Raw genomic sequence first — 21,305 nt, 5'->3', positions numbered from 1 at the left:
ACTACATAGATCATTCTAGCCTTTCTCCCTTGCTTGTCTGCAAACTCTCACTCCAGCAGTGAAAAACTAGCTCACACCATCTGTTACCCATTTACTTACATGTACAGTGGTTTCAGAATGGGTAACTGGTACCACCCCAGCCTTCAAGTTTTCCAGCTGGTGTTCAGTGCTTATGTGAAGTTCCTTTTGCCTTTAGTCTTAGAGTCTCCACTCACTTCCAAAATTACTTAGGTCAAGACCCTCACTCCTTTCAGTGAGGTCATTTCATACATTTTAATACAGTTGATTCTCATGTTGCAGTCTGCATTCCATTCTGGAATCTCTTGACTCCCTAAATGCTTTTTTTTTTTTTAATTTTATATATTCAGGTTCACTGTGCTGTAAAATCCTATGGGTTTTGACAAATGCTTAGTGTCCTGCATCTACCATTATAGCATCATATGGAATAGTTTTAGTCCCTAAAAAAAATCCCCTGTGCAAATGAAGGCATTTTTAAGGACTTGAGTGTGCTGGTAGGTAGAAGAAATAGCAATAAATATAAAGCAGTTTTTTATAGGAAAAGGCACGGGTTTGTAGGGCCTTATCATTTGCTGCTGTAGGAGGAAAGGCTTGGGGACCAGAGGATATGTTTAGGTTAGAGTGAAGTGACGTGACTGAGGAAATAGTGGGTGGGTTTTCCATTTTACCTGAAAAACAACAACAACAACAAAAAACAACCCAAAAGTACTAGTTCAAGATGTTTTAGTACCTCTGATTTATAGTTGGGGTGGGAGCTGGGTGGTGGACCTTCTTTCTCATGCTCCACCTCTTACTTACCAAGCACTACGGTGGCCGCAACTCACCATTTGCTATAACATCCGCTTGAAAGTCCTGCCGACCAATTGCATCTGAAAGCAGTTCTGCTTTTAATTCCAGCTGGTGTTCAGAAACTGGTCTGTTGTCAGGCTGTCACCTGGCTAATGCTGTACTTGGGTTGCAGCTGTGGATGGAAACGGTTCCTAAGAGCAGGCAAAAGTTAATTTAGGAAGAAGTGAGAAAATGGGACAGGTGAACTTTGTGAAACCTTCTTGTGCAGTAAATATTAATCAGGTTTATCAAAAAGCCATAAGTGCATTAGGATTTTTTTGACAGAGTTGTGAATGGTTCTTGAGACCCAAAAATCCAAACCTAGTTCAACCTGCCACCAATTTATGAAGTCCTTTTATCTCTGGTGACTGTTCAATACAGTGGTGATAATGGTGCTATACTTTTCCTAAATCAGAAGGCAGTTGTGAAGATAAATGGAGACAAACAAACCAACCAACCACGTGAAACTGCTCAGGGTACCCAAGGTGACTGTAGTGCCCTTTCTGCACTCTCTTCTTCCTCTTTCGCTGGTACTACTTTCTCTCATTCTCTAAACATGGCTTTTGTGCTTGACTCTGCTCTTTGGACTGTACCCTCTGTCCTGGTGTCAACTGTCTTGTGGTTCAGTTGTTGTATGGATGACTCCTACAAGTCTGCCTAGCCCTTTGTTTTAAGTTTCAGGCCCCATCTAACTTTTGGTCAAACATTTCTGTCTGAATATCTCCCTGCAAGATCAATATATTTAAAAATTAGAATCATCCCGAACAAACTGATCTTCTAGAGTCCCTTACTTTTTTCAAAATAAGTCTTCCAAGCTCCAGATACTGAGTCCTTTTGGCTTTTCATCCGAAACGTGTAGCCTTCATGTCACACGGAGCTCCTTTTGTAATGTTTCCTTCCTGTTTCCTCCACGCTGACTTGTACCATTGGAAAAGATTCTTAACTCTGCCCACTACCCCCAGTCCAGTCTATCCCCGTCAAGCTTTTATTCCTGCTTACCTTTTACTGTTGTTTTTTCTCTCCTTCCTCCCCCCACTCCCCACTCCAGTTCAAGCCGTTGTTTCTCAGTCTAGTTGTGTAGGACACAGCTCCTTGGCCCAGGCTGGTGTTATGCGCCTTGCGCTCCCCCGCAGATGAGGCGGTCGGTCGCCAGTCGTCGGTCAGCTGCTCACAGCAGCTCACCGCAGCTCTCTGCTGGCCACTCACGCTGGCCACTGGCCTCTCCTGGCAGCACAGAGCAGCCTATGGCAGCCCACACCAACCTCCGGCTGCTCACGGCAGCCCAGCTCCAGGGAGAGCTGTTGTTCACAATCTTAGCTGTAGAAGGTGCAGCTCATGTGGGAATCAAAGCAGCGACCTCGGCACTAGGAGCATGGCGTTCCAACCATCTGAGCCACCGGGCTGGCCCACCTTTTACTGTTTTCAATCTATTTTTTTTGAGCTTAAATTTCAACTCTTAACTTGGCATTCAAAGTCAACTTGCATTTCTAGCTTTACCTTCCAACTCTATATAAGCTACATGTTCCTTCCTGCTTCTGTGTCTTCTTCCTCCCCCGCCCCCAAACCTAGGATAAATTTTAGAGATAGAATTAAACTTGAAGGAGAAAGTACAGGAATATGGGTGGGCTTAGCTTAGTGTAAAGAGGACCTTTCCAACAGAGCTGCGAACGATGGATGGGAAGAATGGAAGAAGCCCACTTGTTACCTCCCAGTTCCCAGGCCTGGGGAATCCATGAAAGGCCTCGCCTTCCTCCTCTTCCTCAGCGTGTGGCCCCTCCTCTCTTTTGAAGCCGCTTCCTCCCATGTCCATGACTCTGTACTTGGCTGAATCTCCCACCTCTTTATTACATCTCTGGTTCTTCCTTCCACCTCCTAAATGAAATTTTTGTCTCTTTTCTCCCTTTCCTGTGCTCTTTCTTGAAAAGTTTAAGGCTTTTAGTGGTCACCTTTTGAGGAAGACTCCCAAGTAAGAATGCCAGCCCTGTCTTCGTAGTTTGCCTTGTTTTCCAACTCTTGACAGATGTTTCTATTTGGGTACCTTGGAGTCCAAATTTGAACTCACTTCCTTCCTTCTGAAACATGTTCCTTCCCTGTGAGTTCCCTGGTTGATTGATGGCAGCAGAGGGTGGCGGATTTTTTTCAGTAAAGGGCTAGACAGTAACTATTTTCGGCTGTGTGGGCCATAAGGTCTCAGTCACAACCACTCATCTCTGCCTTTGTAGTACAAAAGTAGCCATAGATAATATGTAAACAAAAGTATGTATGGTTGTGTTTCAATAAAACTTTACTTACAAAAATAGGTAGTCAGCTGAAGTTGGCCTATGGGCCGTAGTTTGCTGACCCATGATCTAGGTCACCCAGGCCCCAACTTCAATATTCCTTTGACCTTTCTAGTACTTTTGTTTGCTATCTTTATATGATTTTTAATTTCCACTGATTCCACTCTTATGAAAACTCGTATTTCTAGGCTATCGCTCTCCCCCATTCGTTGGTCTAGTAGACAAAATTACCCTTTTACATGTTACTCTCCATCCATTTACAGAATCAAAACCCTCTAGTGATTCCCCTTTGCCTATACAATATACAAGGTGTGATCAAACAATACGGTGAATGTTTAAATAAAAATAAGTTACTACATGTATTACAGTAAAAGACACATTAACCATTAATCCCCCTTAAAATACTCCCCCTCACTTCCAACACACTTGTCCCGTCATTCTTGTCACTTTCTGAAGCAGTTCTGGAATTCCTCTTTTGTGAGTGTCTTTACTTATCCTCCATCATGACAATGCTCCATATCACATATCGCTTCTGGTATGGCAGTTTCTGTCAAATAAAAACATTACGGAGTTCCCTCATCCACCTTATTCACCAGATCTGGCACTGTGCAACCTCTGGCTCTTCCCCAAAGTCAAAATGACCATGAGAGGTAAACATTTTGATCAATTCAGGACATCGAGGCAGCCACGACAGTGCAATTAAAGACACAAACGAGGACTTCCAGAACTGCTTCAGAAAGTGGCAAGAACGTTGGGATAAGTGTGTTCGAAGCGAAGGGGAGTATTTTGAGGGGGATTAATAGCAATGTGTCTTTTACTGTCATAGTTTTTTTAAAATTTAAACGTTCACCACATTTTGCGATCACATATTATAGTTAAAACTCTCTAGGTGCAGTTCTTTCCGCAGTTTTGCCTCTAACCTCTCTCATTCTGTACGGACACTCCTCCATCCACGCTGGTCTGGTTTGTGTTTTGATATTGGTTTTATCTCTGCTCACCATCCTGACTCACAATGGCCTCCCCTCCCACCTACTGAGACTTGCCTTTGGGCTTCAACTTGAGTCTCATTCCCAGGTGGGGCTCTGCCCCAGCCCAGTGTTCTGAACAGTGTTTTTGATGTTGTCACTTACCTGTCTAGTTGAGACTGCACTGGGCTGTAACTTATGTCTTCATAGTGTCCTACTTCTCCATCTGAGCTTTATGATGCTGTTAAGCGCAGCCCAGTAGATGCTCAGTTGCCATGGGTAACAGTCACACATTGAACTCTTCATCGTTCCTCCAGATCTGCTCATCCTTTTGGAGTCCCTGTCTGAGTTAATGGCTCCAGAGATCATCAGCTGTGGAGACTGTCTGTGACCACTTCTCTTTCACCTTCTACCCCACCTCTGATTACAAAGTCCAGTTGCTGCTCTGTCCCTTGTCTTTCACGTGTCTGTCTTCTCCATCTCCTCTGTTGCTGGCTGAGCTCAGGTCACCTCCGTCCCTCACTGAGACCATTGGAATAGCCTTCAAATGTGTATCCCCATCACTGCCTTCTTTCCCTTATAACCCCAATACCCTGTTTGTACGGGTCTGACATGTGGGTGTGATCCTGTAACTTCTCAGATCCAAACCCTTCAATGCCTCCTTATTTCCCTGGGGTAAGGGCTAGCCTCCCAACATGCTGTGAGGCTGTTATTGATCTGATATCCTGTCCTCTGCAGCCTTGTTTCTTACTTGTCTCATTTACATAGCTTACATCCCACCATATGTAACCTCTAATAGGTCCTCTGTGCATTTGAACGTACGACCCCTCCCTCACCCCTTCCCTGGTCCACCTGGAAAACCGCTACCTGAATTTCTAGGTAGGGCACTAATGTTCTTTCTTCTACAGAACTTTCATTTCTCCTTACCGTTGCCAAAGACCAAAAGGAGTAAAGGTGTAAGATAATCAGTGGGAAAGACACTTGGGCTTGATGTATTTTCTAATGTCCCTCCAGGTTCTACAGTTAACCTAGAGCCTGACCAATGAATAATTAAGTAGATAAGTCTATAAACCATTTTGAATGCTTAGTATGCTAAATATGTAGTTTTGACTTATTCCTTATTTTGATCTTGCTGGAGCTTTTGCCTTCTGCCTCCATTACGGTGTGTGATGAGAATCGACAACGTAGAAGGATTCTGGGTTTATTTATATCCTTTTTTTTTTTTTAACCTGACATCTTCAGTTTACATTATTAAGATGGGGCAGAGCAGGAAGGAATAATTATTTCATTGCAAATATTTAATATACCTGTGTTTACTCTAGAAAAGTAACTTAGCATCTGTGGCAAAACTTACTACCGTACACTCTCCATCTCCTAATAGTTCTCCTTTCCTATGGGAATCTCCCCTCAGAGCAGGCTCACTGTGAGGTTGACAGCTCTCCCCAGACAACCCACAGAGGCTGGGAGTAGGGAAGAATTATTGTAAGCATTTTAAAGACACTCTTTAGTAGTCTTCAGATATCTTTACTTGCTCTGTGGTGTTCAGAAACTGTTTTTGACTTGGAATTATGGAATATTAGATATGAAAAACACTTAAAGACTTAGTCCTCCCTCATTTTCTAGGTGCAAAAGCCAGATGACCTGCCAGCAGAGCTGTGGTCAGAGCCTGGGGCTCTTCCCCCTTCTCTTTCTCTGACCACACATAGGGTCCAAACTTAGCAGGATGACTATTTAATCACTAAAATAATGAGTGTTTTCCTTCACTTTAAACTTCAGTCAGATTTGACTGTTCAATTTTTGCCTGATCATCTTTTTCTGACAGGTTTTTATCTGTGGCACTTCTTAGTATGCTTTTAACACATAAAGCTTGTCTGATATCATACAACTGCACATAAAGAATTGCCAGGAATGTAGGATTTGCCTCGTTTACCCCCTCTTCCTTTAAATTCCTTCCCACAGCGAGGGGATGTGTTGTGTGTCTGCAGCACATGACACTGACTCGGGTCCTCCAGGCAGCTGACTAATGGGACCTAAGGAGCACACGGCATTTCACCGGCCTCAGCACAGACTTGTCAGGCTTAACAGTTCCTGCCACGTGGCCCTTGCTGAGCTCCATCAGGTGACACCATTAGGCTGGTGCTCACTGGCCTTGATAGTGAGGAGTGGAGGCTGGAACACTGAGGGCTGGCATTTGGCAGGGAGCACCGTTAGGTGCTGATGGCATGAGTCCTGCTTGAGTTCCCAGGAGAGACGGGTGATGTGATGACCCAACGTGCCAGGCAGGCTGGCTTCTGGTGGAGCAGGCGAACCTGCAGTAACCCACAGGCAGATGCAGTCACAGCAGTCTTGAGGGATCTTCCCTGGGTCTGGATCGTAGCTCGGCCTTCACTGCTGGGTGACCTCAGTCAATTCCATAACCTCCCTAAGCTTCCATTTTCCTGTCTGTGTGGTGGTGGTGGTGATCCTTACCTTGCAGGTGGTAAAAGTAAGAAATAATGTAGGCCAGGCCCTAGCAGGCCTCCTGCACATTGATGAGCTCAAGGCATAGTGGCTACTGTCTCTCTTATTCAAGAACAGCCACATGCTTCCTTGCTGGTATCGGTACAATCCATGAGGATATCTTTTTACTAGGAATTTGAACTCTCGCCTTTAAACCTGATGGTTTCAGCTGAAGAGAATCATGAAATGCTTTATCGTATCTTAGGTTCTTTTGTTAATTATCCCTAGAGTAAGACTTAGTAATGTTATAGAGTCAAGCCACCTAGTCATCACAGCTGTGATGTGGTCTGAATATCACAGATGTCTGGCTTAAGTCCCGTGGAGTCTAGGTGAACCTTCTACCTTTGCCCAAATAAAGAATTGGTGTTTTTTTTCTTTTAATATACTAGATCCCACTGCTTTTCTCAGGCTGAAATGAATATTAAATAGCCAGAAGTTTCCTGTCCATGATCAATTCTAATGCTTTTTGTGAAGGGAAATGCTTGTGAATTATTACCAGTTAATTAAATGAGTGTTTCCGTTGAGTCCTGCTTGCAGACTTTTATCCAAGCCTGTTTAGAATCATGCAGCATCAGAGCCAGAAAGGTTTTTAGACAACGCTTTCATTTTGTGGACAAGGAAACTGAGTCAGGGATATAAATGAGTTGCCCAGCTTCTGCAAAGTGATGCCAAGGGAAAATAAACATTGGCTAAGTGGGTATATTTGGGGAGGAGGGGGTGCTGGAGATCTGTTGAGCAACGTCAAGTGAATGGAGTATGATTCCTAACCTGTGTAGTCCATACACTCCTGGTATGCCTTGGGCCATCGTGGCATGCTTTTATATTATGTAAAGTGCTGGCACATAGTATTTATTGAGGGATGAAATAGTATTATTCCTATTTTGTAGGTGATGAAATTGAGGTAATCCAATGACCTTCCAATTCAGATCATTAGACCAAATCAACAGATACATGTTTAGTATTTACTTGGTTCAAGGAACTCCACTAAGCCCTTTGGGGAATATAGAAATGTCAGATCCCACTGAAATGGGGCTTACAGACTTATTCCAAGTGGTGAGATATATGAAATTTTGAGTATACAAATATGAAATTTTATCTAATTGTTCAACAACACAGGTAAGTATTAAGATAATAATTGAGATAGGAATTTAGAGACTAAAGGGATCAATGTGCATGTCAAGATTTTCCCAGCAAAAGTTCCTTCATTGAGCTCCTGTAGCTGCATCATCTTTGCCTGGTGCAGGTGGTTACCCATCCTACTTGCAGTCCAGGTTGCTGCTCAGGGATCCTGAACCCTTGGTAGTGATCCCAACCTTGGAGTAATTCGGTTAAGATTTGAATGAATGGGAAGGTGAAGTGAAGAAAGAATGGCTTTCCAAGCAGAGACGACAGCATGAGCAAGTTGGTGTCTGTGTGATAGTGAAGAGATGGGCCTGACTAGAAGGGCAGGTTTAAAGAATGGAAATTTGAAAAAGAAGTTTGGATAAATTAGTGGGGAGGCAGTAAAAGGGGAACCCTGGTGGCCCAGAAAGCCAGGTGAAGCAGAGTAAAAGTTTATTCTGAAGACACTGGGAAGTCACCGGAGGCTAGATCGGGAAAGCTGATGAGAGTGGAACTTTGGAAGGGGTATTTGCGCAGTGAGGTATAGGGATTTATGTTTATTTGTTTGTTTGTTTTTTTATACCACAGAAGTTTTTAATTTGATGTCCAATTTTTTTTTGTCACTTGTGCTTTTGATGTCATATCTAAGAAACTATCACCTAACCCAAGGTCGTGAAAATTTACTCGTATCTTTTCTTCCAAGAGTTTTATACTCTTTGCTCTTCCATTTATGTCTATGACATTTTGAGTTCTTGTTTACATATGGTATGAGGTTCGGGCCCACCTTCAATTTTTGCATGTGGTTATCCAGTTGTCCTAGAACCATTTGTTAAAAAGAGTATTCTTTCTCCATTTAATTGCCTTGATACTCTCATGACCCTTTATAATCCTTCCCTATTTGTCTTATTTTTCTCACCTCTGTCCCTAGGCAACCACTAATGTGTTTTCTTCCACTATAGATTAGTTTGCCTTTTCTAGAGAAAACTGTATTATTTTTTTGTTCGGTATTTTTCATTCAGTATTCCATGTTGTTGCATGTATCAATAGTACATTCTTTTATTCCATTTTCTATTCCATTGTATGGCTATACCACATTTTTCAAAAAGGTCCTGTGAGCAGTTGTGTAGGTATCTTTGTATGGACTATACTTTTCTCTTTTGGGGTAAGTACTTAGGAAGGGAATGGCTGGATCAAATGGGAGGTGTTTATATAATTTTTTAAGAAAATATCAAACTGTTTCCAAAGTGATAGTACCATTAGACAGTCCCGTCAACAATGTAAGCTTTGGGTGATGGTACAGCTAACCTCGGCCCTGCTCTTGGAAGTTATAAAACTGAGAAGTGAATGAACCAACTAGATTTGGGATCGAGTGAACTTTAGGGCCTAGAACAACAAGCTGAAGTTCTATAGAAAAAAATACAAATCTCGTAGGACTTTGGGTCTTATGACCACACAGGATGTGGGAAGCAGAGGCTTACAGCACATAGAAAAGATGCAGAGGTTTTAGTTGATGGCAAACTCAAGCTGGGCCACCAAGGCTTCTCAAAGTGCTCATGTAGGTCTGTAGCCGCATCAATAAAGGACACTGTCAAGGTCAAAGTTGGTGATAATCTTGCTCTCCCCTGTGAGGGTCAGGTTACACCTTCAGTCTGATGTTCACTTTTTAATGGGGGTTTGGAGAAATTAGGACATATTGGGAGGAAACTGATCATGTAGAGGAGGAGAAACCATGTCCTGTATGAAGCTATTTGGGATATCCATGTTTGTTAATTCATCTCCTCATTCATTCATCAAACCGTTCCCAATCCTCTTATGTATAAGGCAGGGTCCTAAGGGACAGGGCCTGATGACTAAAGCATGATGTGGTTCCAGCGGTGGTCCCCATAATCGTGTGGAGTTGCCCAATTGTCTCAAAGAGGTCTGGGAAGGTCTCCCTGTAAGGGTGAGTTTTGAGTTGAGTCTTGATGGACAAATGGTAAACAAGAGAGGAAAGGATTTTCCAGCCAGAAAAATTACATGCCCCAAATCGCTAGGCAATAAGCCTCAGACAGGTAATGTGTGCACAATTTTGACTACATTCCCCAGTATGCTTCCCGACCATAACGTGTTTTGTTGATCTCTCGGATTAAATGAAATAACATGCCTCCCTGGAGAGTCCACAAGTTATTAAAAGAGGCTGAGATGCAGGCTGTATGAGTTTGGACGGTGGGGACACAGCATACAGGGCTCTGTACCATGATAAGGTGTTTGGAAGTGAGGTCTCGTCTCTTCTTTGTAGATCCAGGATTCCTAATCGGACCTACTTGGATTTTGTGCCCAAACCCGAACCAATTACTGAGGGTGGTGAGTAGCAATTACTCAGATGGCCAGATATAGGGCGTGTGTCAGCTCCAGGCCAGTCGTCGTGTCTGGAGGAATTCAGTGCTCTGAATGTCAAGGCCTGGGTCACATGTCCACTCAGGAGCTAGTGATAGAATCCCAGCTGAACTATTTGGACTACATGTGAGGGAGAGGTAGTTCTCAAAGCTGATGTGCTGTTTCTCTGTGACAGTAAAGAATACATTTTTACATTAAAACCCAGCATACCCTTAGACTTGCGTGCAAAACTGCAAACAGAAGTTTCATGACGTAGTCCTTTTTTTTTTTTTTTTTTACTACTTGGCGTGTTCATGTTTTTGTTCCATTTTATTCTACTTAAAAATTCCTGTTGTATGCAACCCACTCCATTGTGTTCATGTCCCACTAATGAGTCTCAACCTGCAGTTTGTAAAAACCCTGTCCTAAGATCAGAAGTCTTAGATGGACTAGGCTTGAAGATGGCATTTGAGTCTGGCTTTTCCTCTGCAATGATAGCTTGGGTCGAAAATATGGAAGCAAACCTGTTCTTCTTGTGAGAGCTCCTGATGCTGAATGGTGGAATCTCCTGCTGTCTGTCAGAGCAGCCCCTGACCTGTTGGGGGTGGGGTGGCCTTCTTTGCAGGCCCTCACAGCTGTGTTGTAGGAAGGAGTTTAAGGGCTGGCTGTGGGCTGGCGGATCGCGGAGGTGCAGGCATTCTGTCTGTCTGGAGGCTGGCAGCAGCTCCTTCTGTGCCAGCAGAAGTTTATGTTGTGTGGTTGAATGTGTGTGGTTCTGCCAGGCCTTTATATTGAAGGTGAAGGAGCGGCTTTTAAAAATAACATATTTTTGACTTGAAACAAGTCAAGGCAGAGAGTAAGACAATTAAAGACTGACATCCTGTTTAGTCATCTCTCCAGAGAGCTCTATTTTCAGAACTGTTCTATAAAAGTTCACAAGTGGTATTAAGATAGTTACGGGGGTATAGTTAAGCTAGCTGTAGTTGTGATGCAAGTAGCTGATTTGTACACTGGGGTGATTTACAGTGTGGAAACCATATTGACAGCAGATTTTATGCAGAGCGAGAGAGAGTTAATAAGAACGGGCTGCTGTATAGATAAAGCTTTCTGAGTCAGTACAGAACAGGCATCTTTCTTTTTGAAAAGTATATGATCAGGATGTGGTATTAAAAAATATGTGGTGGTGAGCTAGGGTAGGTTCAGTGCATTTTCCCCGCCAGTCTTTGTCACCTATAGGTGCAGTAAATAGTACTGCTGATGCTCTTTCTTTGAGATCATCTAATGGAAGCCATATCAGAAATGCTGAATAATGGCGTCATGGACTTGCAGATGACAACAGTGAAAGTTGGGGTGGTTAGAGGCCTTGCTCAGAGCCAGCTGTGGCAGTCAGGTCGGAATCTATGTCCCAGGCCAGTTAGGGGCTCTTTCCACCGTGCCATGTAATTGAGCATCTTATTTAAATTTAATATTCTACCAAAAATGGCCATCCATATCTATACTCAGCTTCTCTGGACCTCTCTCTTACATGAAAGGCCAAAGGCAGAAATGGGCTGACCCTGACAAGATTTTATTTAAGGACAATTGTAAATTCATGTATCTGGGTCCAAAAGAACCTCAAAATCCAAGGCTGACTTAAAAGTGTTCACCTGTAGTTCAAGGTTAGCAACAGCATGGAAAGGGCCGAGCCTGCCTACTGGGGCTAGTGTGATCAAAGCAGATGTGGAGGGTGCCACCCCATCCTGGGGACATGCTGTGTGAAGGTCCTTGGGTGCTGGCGCACGTGCCAAGGATGGGACCACCAAATCAGGTTGCCTCATTTGATATCTCAGCTCATCGATAGAACTTGAAAGAATGTTGATACTCCTGTGAATAGTAGTGAATGCGACTGCCTTCCCTAGTGCTTCCTGGAGATGAGGTGGAAATGGCATCGACAGAAACAGCATTCCTCTCTTCATATGTTTTACTTCCTAAAAACTAACGGTTTGCAGTTGACCATGTCACATTTGTTATATTTATTACCTTATATATTGCCATTAGCTCTCCATTCCATATACTTACGATGTGGTTTAATAAAATGCTGCTCTTATAAACGGTGTGTGTAAGATAGGGACATCTCAAAAACAATGACCAAGTTTATGGGTGCTTCTTGATATCATAAGGGCCAAATGGAAGATAATAAAATTCAAGAGAAGGGAAACACTGAAAGAACTGTTTCTTTTCGGTTTGCTTTTCAACCATTACGGTTTCGTGTGTTATCACCTGATTCTTGTCCTCTACTAGTAGTTTCATGAAAAGACGTAGATCTGATTTATGGCTGTGACTTGAGCATTTAGGCCTCTCTGTGAAGAATTATTTAAGGCCCATAAAAAGTATTTTAAAGTGAGAATGTAACATACAGTTTTTTTCTCTCTTTCTAGGTGGATCTGGAGCCAGAAGGGAAAGTGTTTGTAGTAATAACCCTAACGGGGAGTTTCACTGAAGGTAAGAATGAGTTTGGGGTGGCTTCTGGTGTAATCTTCAATTCATACTAAGTAGGAATTTCTATCATGGAAATTATAAAAATAGCATTTTGTAAAAGATGCTTTAAAAAAATTCACTGTTTTAAGTTAGGCTGGCTGGTATTTTGTTGTTTAATAGTCATTGGTTTGAGTTGCCAGATTATATATATTTGCTAAATATGGCAATCGTATGTTTTGTTTAATATGTTGAGTTTTGATTTTGCTCATCGTCATCTTAGCTGACTTGGTTCTTGCCTCTTTTGGTTCATATCTATTCAACTGTACTTCAGATTTTTGTTTTTGGGCCAGCCCTTTAATTTGCCCCTGAATGTGTTGAAAACGTAAGGATTGTGTTCTTTTCTTTATATTCTTTATGTCATTCCATTCTTTAAGGGATTCTGTTTCTCTTCCCCTGGTAGCACCCCCAGCTCTCACTCCCCAATTTTTAAAAAAAGTGAGATAAAATTTATATACAGTGAAATGAAGATCAGAAATGTGGAGTTTGAATTTTGACAAATGCTTACAATTAGGTGACCAGCACACCAATCCAACATATAGAACATTTCTATTACTCTGAAAGTTCCCTTGCATCCTTTCCCAGTCAATTCCCTGTTGCCTGAGACAATAAATATAATATTTTGTTTTGTTTTTTCACAATAGATTATTTTTGTCTATTCTGGAAGTTCATATAAATGGAACTACATAGTATGTTCTCTTTTGTGTCTGATTCTTTTCCTCAGCATAATTTCTGTCATATCGTACATCAGTATCCTATTCTTTTTTGTTGCTGAATATTCATTCCCTTATATCAATGTAACACAATTTGTTTACCCATTCTCCTCTTGGTGGACATTTGGAGTTTTCCATGGTTTTGGTTATTATGAAAATGCTTCTATAAACATCCTTGTACCTAAATTTTTGTGGACATACACTTTCATTTCTCTTGGATAAATACCTAGCAGTGGAATTGTTGGGTAAAAAAGTAGATATATGTTTATTTGACTGTATAAGAAACTCTGAAATGGTTTTCTAAAATGGTTGTATTCTTATACTTTCACCAGCAATGTAGAAGAGTTTCAATTACTCCATATCCTCACCAATACTTGGTATGGTCAATCTCTTTAATTTTAGACATTGAGTATAAAATTATGTTTCATAGTTTTAATTTGCATTTTTCTGATGGTAAACACTTTCTCATATGCTTATTGGTCTCTCTCTTTTTTTCAAGTGCCAGTTCAAGTGTTTTGCCCTGTTTTCTGATACTGGGTTTGTCTTTTCATTACTGATTTACAGAGTTCTTTATGTTTTCTGGATATGCATCCTTTATGAGAAATATGTATTGTAAATGCTTTCTCCCAGTCTGTGGCTTTCCTTTTCACTTTCTTAATGGTGACTTTTTTTTTTAATCAAGTCCAATTTATCAGTCTCTTTCATAGTTTATACATTTTGTGTCCTCTCTAAGAAATCTGTCATAAGGTCACAAAAATATTCTGTTTTCATTTAGAAGCTTGTAGGTTTAGCTTTTATGTTTAGATCTATGTTATGTTTAGATCTTTGTTCCCTCTTAAATTAATATTTGTGTGTGGAAGGGTTGAGATTTCTTTCCCTATACAGTAACCCAGTTGTTCTAGCATCATTTGTAGAAAAGACTCCCCCCTTCCCCATTAGATCAACTTGGTACTTTTGTCAAAACTCAACTGACTGTACATGTGGATCTGTTGTGGATTGCCTATGCTTTCTGTTGATCTATTCATCTATCTTTATGCAAATACCGTACCGTCTTCATTACTGTTACTTTATAATAAATCTTAAGGATAAGTGGTGTGAGTCCTCCAACTTTATTCTTTATGTTTATTTATTTAAGGCTAATTTAGCTATCCACCATACTTTGAAGTTTGATGTCAATGTTAAAGCTAGCTTACCAGTTTCCATATAAGCCTGCTGGATTTTGAATTGAAATTTTATTGAATCTATAGATCAATTTGAGGAGAACTGACATGTTAACAATTGTGTGCATCTTCAAACCCATAAGCATGGTATATCTCTCCATTTACTGGTGATCTTTAATGTCTCTCATCAATACATAATATTTGCAATATTATGTAATTTTCAATATAAAGACATTGTACATGTTTTTGAAAATGTATCCCTAAATATTTTAAACTTTTTCATGCTGTTATAAATGGCATTTTTAAGTTTTTATTTTGAAATTTGTTTTTACTATTATTTAGAAAAGAAAAATTTCGTATATTGACTTTGTATCCTGCGACCTTAACAAATTCATTTATTAGTTCTAGTAGTTTGTTTTTTTGTAGATACCTTAGGATTTTCTCTGTAGACAATCATGTTGTCTATAAATAAAGACAGTTGTATTTTTCTGTTCTACTACTTGTGGCTTTTATTTCCTTTTCATGCCTTGCTGTGCTTGGAGGCCTCTAGGAAAGAGCTCCCTGCCTCATAACCAATCTTAGGAGAAGGAATTTAGTCTTTCCCCAGTAAGTATGATATCAACTGTATCATTTTGTAGATGTCCTTTATCACAGTTGAGGATAGTCCCTTTCTAGTCCCAGTTTTCTGATAGTCTTTTTTTTTAATCTAGAAAGACTGTTAAATTTTGGCAAATGCTTTTTTTATCTATTTAGATGATCATATGGTTTTGCCCCTTTATTCTTTATTTTATAACAGGCAGTTACATTACTGGCTATAACCTTAAAATTATAAAGGCTTTTTAGAGTGGGATTTTAAAAACATTTTTTCTATAGTTCTTGGGCAAATTCCATAGTCCTGGAACACAGTCTTCACTCATAAGGCAGAACCAATCTGGGGTTTCAGTGGTGTTTTAAGCCCCTATAACTTTGTGGGACTCTAGCTTTAAACTCTCCCTCCTACAGTGGGAAACAGCTGAAATCTCAACTCATTTCTTTCAGGGTTCTAGCTCTTGCTTTTTCCTGGACCGCTCTGAGTCTCCCTTGTACATGCACACTTTAGGAGAATCACAGATTTGAGGAGCGTACAGATTTGGGAATTCTCTCTGTGGCCCATCCTTTCAAGATTTGTCTGCTCAATTTCCAGTTAGCTGGTAGTCCTGAGTCTTGTCATTTCACTCTTCGAGCAAATGAAGTGGTAGCTTTCTGTTTGAATTCTATTTACCAGACCCTGAGCAATCTGGAATAATTTTGGGAAATGGCTTCTCAATATGGATCCTTTTAATTCTGGGCAAGATGGTGGAATAGGTAAACCCTGTGCTTGCCACCTCCCATGATCAAATAAAAATTACAACTAAATTATAGTATAATCAACCCCAAGGACCATCTGAAGACTAGCTTAACAGAACTCCTATAACTAAGGATATAAAGAAGAGGCCACATTGAGACTGGCAGGAGGGGCAGAGATGCAAAATGGGCTGGCCCCACATCCATAGGTAGTGGTTGAACATCGGGAGGGACACCTCAGCAGTGGAGATCCCTCTAGAGGAGTGAGGGGTCAGCCCCACACCAGGTTCCCTAACCCAGGGATCCAGTGCCAAGAAGAGGAGTCCCCACAACATCTGGCTGTGAAAAACAGCAAGGATTCTGACCAACCTGGTGAGAGGGCAGGCTGCTAGAAATCTAGATACCCTCTTAAAGGGCCCACACATATACTCACACATTTATAGGCACTCACCCTGGGCTCTGGCAGAGGGGTGGCAATTCTAGAGGTGCCAGAGACATACAGGTAAAGACTGAGTTGTGTGGATTCAGAGTGAGGGCTAGAGGGACTACCTCCATTATCTCTGTGTGGAGCCCACCTTCAGTGTAGCCTATAGGTGGATGCCATCTTTCCTGTGTTGCGTCCTCTCCTACACAGCCAAATCTGAAATTGCTTTGGCCTGGTGAACTCTGCTCACCCCACTGGTGACTCCTTGGAACCTGACCCTGCCCAACTCCTGCAACATTGCCTGAGGCACTTTTGACATCTGGGCAACAAGCCCTGCCCTGCACACCGCAGGAGGCTTTTTCAGCAGCAAACAACCCACAGTGGCTTGTGTGGCTACCTGAGGCACTTTCACTGGTGGGCAACCAGCCCCAGCTTACTCTGCAGCCTTTCTTAGACAACTTTCAGGGATATGCGGGTCCAAGACAAGTGGCAGCTGGCCTCAGTGTTCTCTGGATATTTTGAGTGCTCACAGGCTCAGCACTGGCACCAGAACTGAATCTGCATTAATCTCATGAACACTACCTACCTCACCCCAGTGATTCCCTGAGACCCCACCGAACCCAACTCTTACAACATTGCTGGAGGCACATTCTGAGCCTGGGCAATGAGCCTCACCCTGGGGACCCTCTGAGCCCAACTCTTGCAACATTGCTGGAGGCATATTCTAAGCCTGTGCAACAAGCCTCACCCCATGCATTTCAGGAGGCTCTTTCAGTGGCTGAGGGTTATGGGCAGCCAGCAGGTAGCATCAGGCCTCAGGGTGCCCTGGGCTTTTTGCTAAGCTGCCCCAGGCCTGATATTGGTGGCAGCCAGCTTTGGTTCTCAGCCTGGCCATCCCCATATGCCTCCAGGTCCAGCACAGGCAGCTAATAGCCTCAGATAGCTTTGTAGCTCCTGCCAGGTAGCCCTGGGCTGGTCACAGGCAGCAGCTGACCTTAGCCTACATGAGAGCCCTTCACAAGAGGCCCCAGAAGCAGCATACCCAAAGTTTGGCTTCAGACCACAGAGGGCAATACCCAGTGAGCACCATAAGCAGCACACCTGAAGGGTGGTCTCAGTAGGCACAGGAACCCACTGGGGCAAATCCTTCTCTAAGGGGTCAGCCCCCACACAGCAGCTCATGTGCTGTGGGCATGGCCAGTCCTCACAGTCAGTCAGCCTGAGAGTCAATTCCACCCACGGACATGCCAAAAGCAATCAAGGCTCAACTACAACAGAAGGGCACACACAACCAATACAAGGGACACTCCTGGTGCACACGGTGCAGGTGATCAGGGAGATTGTGCCACGCCATACAGAACACCTACTACTTAAGCTTACCTGGTGAAGACTGAGAGACATAAGAGATCTACCTAATACATAGAAATGAACTCAGAGAGGCAGCCAAAATGAGGAAACAAAGAAACGTGTCCCAAATAAAAGAACGGGAAAATTCCAGAAAAAGAACTAAATGAAATGGAAGCAAATAACATACCAGAGACAGAGTTCAAAACACTGATTATAAAGACGCTCAAGGTGTTTAGTGAGAACTTGAACAAAGAGACGGTAAGCATAAAGAAGGACATAGAATTCATGAAAAAAAAAAAAAAAACAGAAATAAAGAATACAGTAACTGAAATGAAGAATATACTAGAAGGAATCAAAAGCAGATTACATGAAGCAGAGGATCGAATCAGGGACTTGGAAGATAAGATAGCAGAAAACATCCAATCAGAACAACAAAAAGAAGAAAGAATATGAAAAAGAAGATAATTTAAGGGACCTCTGCAACAACGTCAAGCATAACAACATTCACATCACAGGAGTACTGTGTTTCCCCAAAGATGAGACCTGGTCTTATATTAAGTTTTCCTCCAAAAGACGCATTAGGGCTTATGTTCAGGGGATGTCCACCTGAAAAATCATGCTAGTGCTTATTTTCCAGTTAGGTCTTATTTTCGGGGAAACACGGTACCAAAAGGAGAAGAAAGGGAGTAAGGGATCAAGAACCTATTTGAAGAAGTAATGACTGAAAACTTCCCTAACCTGGTGAAGAAAATAGACATACAAGCCCAGAGAGTCCCAAACAAGATGAACCCAAACAGGCCCACACCAAGACATCATAATAAAAATGGCAAAAGTTAAAGACAAAGAGAGAATCCTAAAAGCAGCAAGAGAAAGACATCTAGTTACTTACAAAGGAGCTCGCATAAGACTACCAGTTGATTTCTAAATTGAAACTTCGCGGGCCAGAGGGAGTGGCATGAAATGCTCAGTGATAAAAAACAAGGCCCTATAACCAAGATTACTCTACCCAACAAATCTATCATTTAAAATTGAAGGAGCGATAAAGAGCTTCCCAGATAAGAAAAAGCTAACGGAGTTTATCACCACCAGACCAGTATTGCAAGAAATGTTAAAGGGACTTCTTCAAGAAGAAGAAAAATATGAATAATAAAATGTCAATAACTGTATACCTATCAATAATCACTTTAAATGTAAATAGATTGAATGCTCTAATCAAAAGACAGAGTAGCTGAATGGATAAGTAACGAAGATCCATACATATATTGTCTACAAGAGACTCACTTCTGATTGAAAGACACATATAGACTGAAAGTAAAGGGATGGAAAAAGATATTTCATGCAGGTGGAAACAAAAAAAGCTGGGGTAGCTGTACTTATACCAGAAAAAATAGACTTTAAAACAGAGACTACAATAAGAGACAAAGAAGGACATTGCATAATAATTAAGGGATCAATCCAACAAGAGGATATAACCCTAGTAAACATCTAAGCACCCAATATAGGAGCACCTAAATATATAAAGCAAATATTGAATGAATAAAAGAAGAGACTAACAGTAATACAATCATAGCAAGGGACTTTGACACCACATTGACACCAATGGACAGACCTTCCAGACAGAAAATCAACAAGGAAACATGACACAACGAGACCAGATGGATCTAATATTTTTAGAGCATTCCACCCAAAGACAGCAGAATACACATTCTTTTCAAGTGCACATTTTCCAAGATAGACCACATGTTAGGCCACAAAACAAGTCTCAGTAAATTCAAGAAGACTGAAAACGTATCAAGCATCTTCTTTATCCACAATGGTATGACACTAGAAATCAATTACAAAAAAAAAAGAAAGGAAAACCTGAAAAACATACAAACATATGAAGGTTAAATAACATGCTGCTAACCAATGAGTAAGTTAACAGTTAGATCAAGAGAAATCAAAAGATACCCTGAGACAAATGAAATGAAAACACAACAACCCCAAATCAATGAGATAGAGCAAAAGCAGTCCTAAGAGGAAAATCATAGCAGTACAGGCCTACCACAAGAAACAAAAATAATCTCAAATAAACAATCTAACTTTACACTTAAAGGAACTAGAAAAAGAACAGCAAACAAAGCCCATAGTGAGTAGAAAGAAGGAAATAAAGATCAGAATGGGAATAAATGAAATAGAGTCTAAAAAAAAAACAAAACAGTACAAAAAAGATCAATGAAACCAAGAGCTGGTTCTTTGCAAAGATAAACAAAATTGATAAGCCTTTAACCAGACTCATCAAGAAAAAGAGAGGGGACCCAAATAAATAAAATCAGAAATGAAAGAGAAGTGACAGTGAACACCACAGAAATATAAAAATTTATAAGAAAATACTGTGAGCAATTTTACACCAACAAATTGGACAATCTGGAAGAAATGAATAAATTTCTAGAAACATAATCATCTAAGACTGAACCAAGAAGAAACAGAAAGTCAGAACTGACCAATTACTACTAATGATATTGAATCAGTAATTAAAAAAACTCCGAATAAACAAAAGGCCTGGACTGGTTGGTTTCACAGGTGAATTTTACCAAACATTCAAAGAACAATTAACACCTGTTCTTCTCAAACTATTCCAAAAAATTCAAGTGGAGGGAAGGCTCCCAAGCTCATTCTACGAGGCCACCATTACCTTGATTCCACAATCAGACAAAGATATTACAAAAAAAAGAGAATTATAGGTTGATATCCCTCATGAACATAGATGCAAAAAATCCTCAACAAAATATTAGCAAACCAAATTCAGCAATACATTAAAAGAGGTCATACAGCACAATCAAGTGCGATTTATTCCTGGGATGCAAGGTTTGTTCAATATCTACAAATCAATTATTGTGATATGCCACATAAACAAAATAAAAGATAAAAACCATATGATCCTATCAACAGATGCAGAAAAAGTGTTTGACAAAATCCAGCATCTATTTATGATAAAACTTTCAGCAAAGTGGGAATAGAGGGAACATACCTCAATATAATAAAGGCCGTATATAACAAACCCACAGCTAACGTCATACTCAATGGGAAAAAGCTAAAAACATTTTGCTTAAGATTAGGAACAAGACAAGGATGTCCATTTTCACCACTTTTATTTAACATAGTATTGGAAGTCGTAGCCACAACAATCATACAAGAATAATAAGTAAAAGGCATCCAAATGGGAAAGGAAGAAGTAAAACTGTCATTATTTGCACATGACGTGATATTATATATAGAGAACCCTAAAAATTTCACCAAAAAAACTGTTAGAACTAATAAATGAATTTAGTAAAGCAGCGGGATACAAAATTAATATTCAGAAATTGGTTGCGTTTTTATACATCAGTAATGAACTCTCAGAAAGAGGAATTTAAGAAAACAATCCCATTTACAATTGCATCAAAAAAAACCCTTAGGAATAAATTTAACCAAGAAGGTAAAAGATCTGTACTCTAAAAATTATAAGACATTGAGGAAAGAAATTGGAGAAGATACGAATAAATGGAAGCGTATACCATGCTCATGTATAAAGTGAATTAACATAGGTAACATGTCCATACCTATGTTAATTCAGTGCAATCCCTATCAAAATATGAATGGCATTTTTCACAGAACTAGAGCAAATAATCCTAACACTTAAGAGTATATGGAACCATGAAAGACCCTGAATAGCCAAAGCAATCTTAAGAAAGAAGAACAAAGTTGGAGGTATCATGCTACCTAATATCAAACTATATTACAAGACCATAGTAATGAAA

The 21,305-nt window shown here is 40.8% G+C and overlaps 1 protein-coding gene across 1 annotated transcript in view; it reads left to right on the top strand.

Annotated features, from left to right (window-relative positions):
* PRKCH (protein kinase C eta) overlaps window positions 1–21,305 on the top strand; it is a 214,035-nt gene that overhangs the window by 48,352 nt on the left and 144,378 nt on the right. Inside the window, exon 2 of the mRNA XM_033107515.1 lies at window positions 12,463–12,526. Within this exon, the coding sequence (XP_032963406.1) occupies window positions 12,463–12,526 (64 nt within the window). The remainder of the gene's footprint in view (window positions 1–12,462; window positions 12,527–21,305) is intronic.

This window comes from Rhinolophus ferrumequinum, chromosome 6, assembly GCF_004115265.2.
Source record: "Rhinolophus ferrumequinum isolate MPI-CBG mRhiFer1 chromosome 6, mRhiFer1_v1.p, whole genome shotgun sequence".
In the NCBI taxonomy this organism is placed as follows: domain Eukaryota; kingdom Metazoa; phylum Chordata; class Mammalia; order Chiroptera; family Rhinolophidae; genus Rhinolophus; species Rhinolophus ferrumequinum.
The sequence above is the reverse complement of the archived record's forward strand: the minus strand, read 5'-3'. Positions and strand labels throughout refer to the sequence as shown.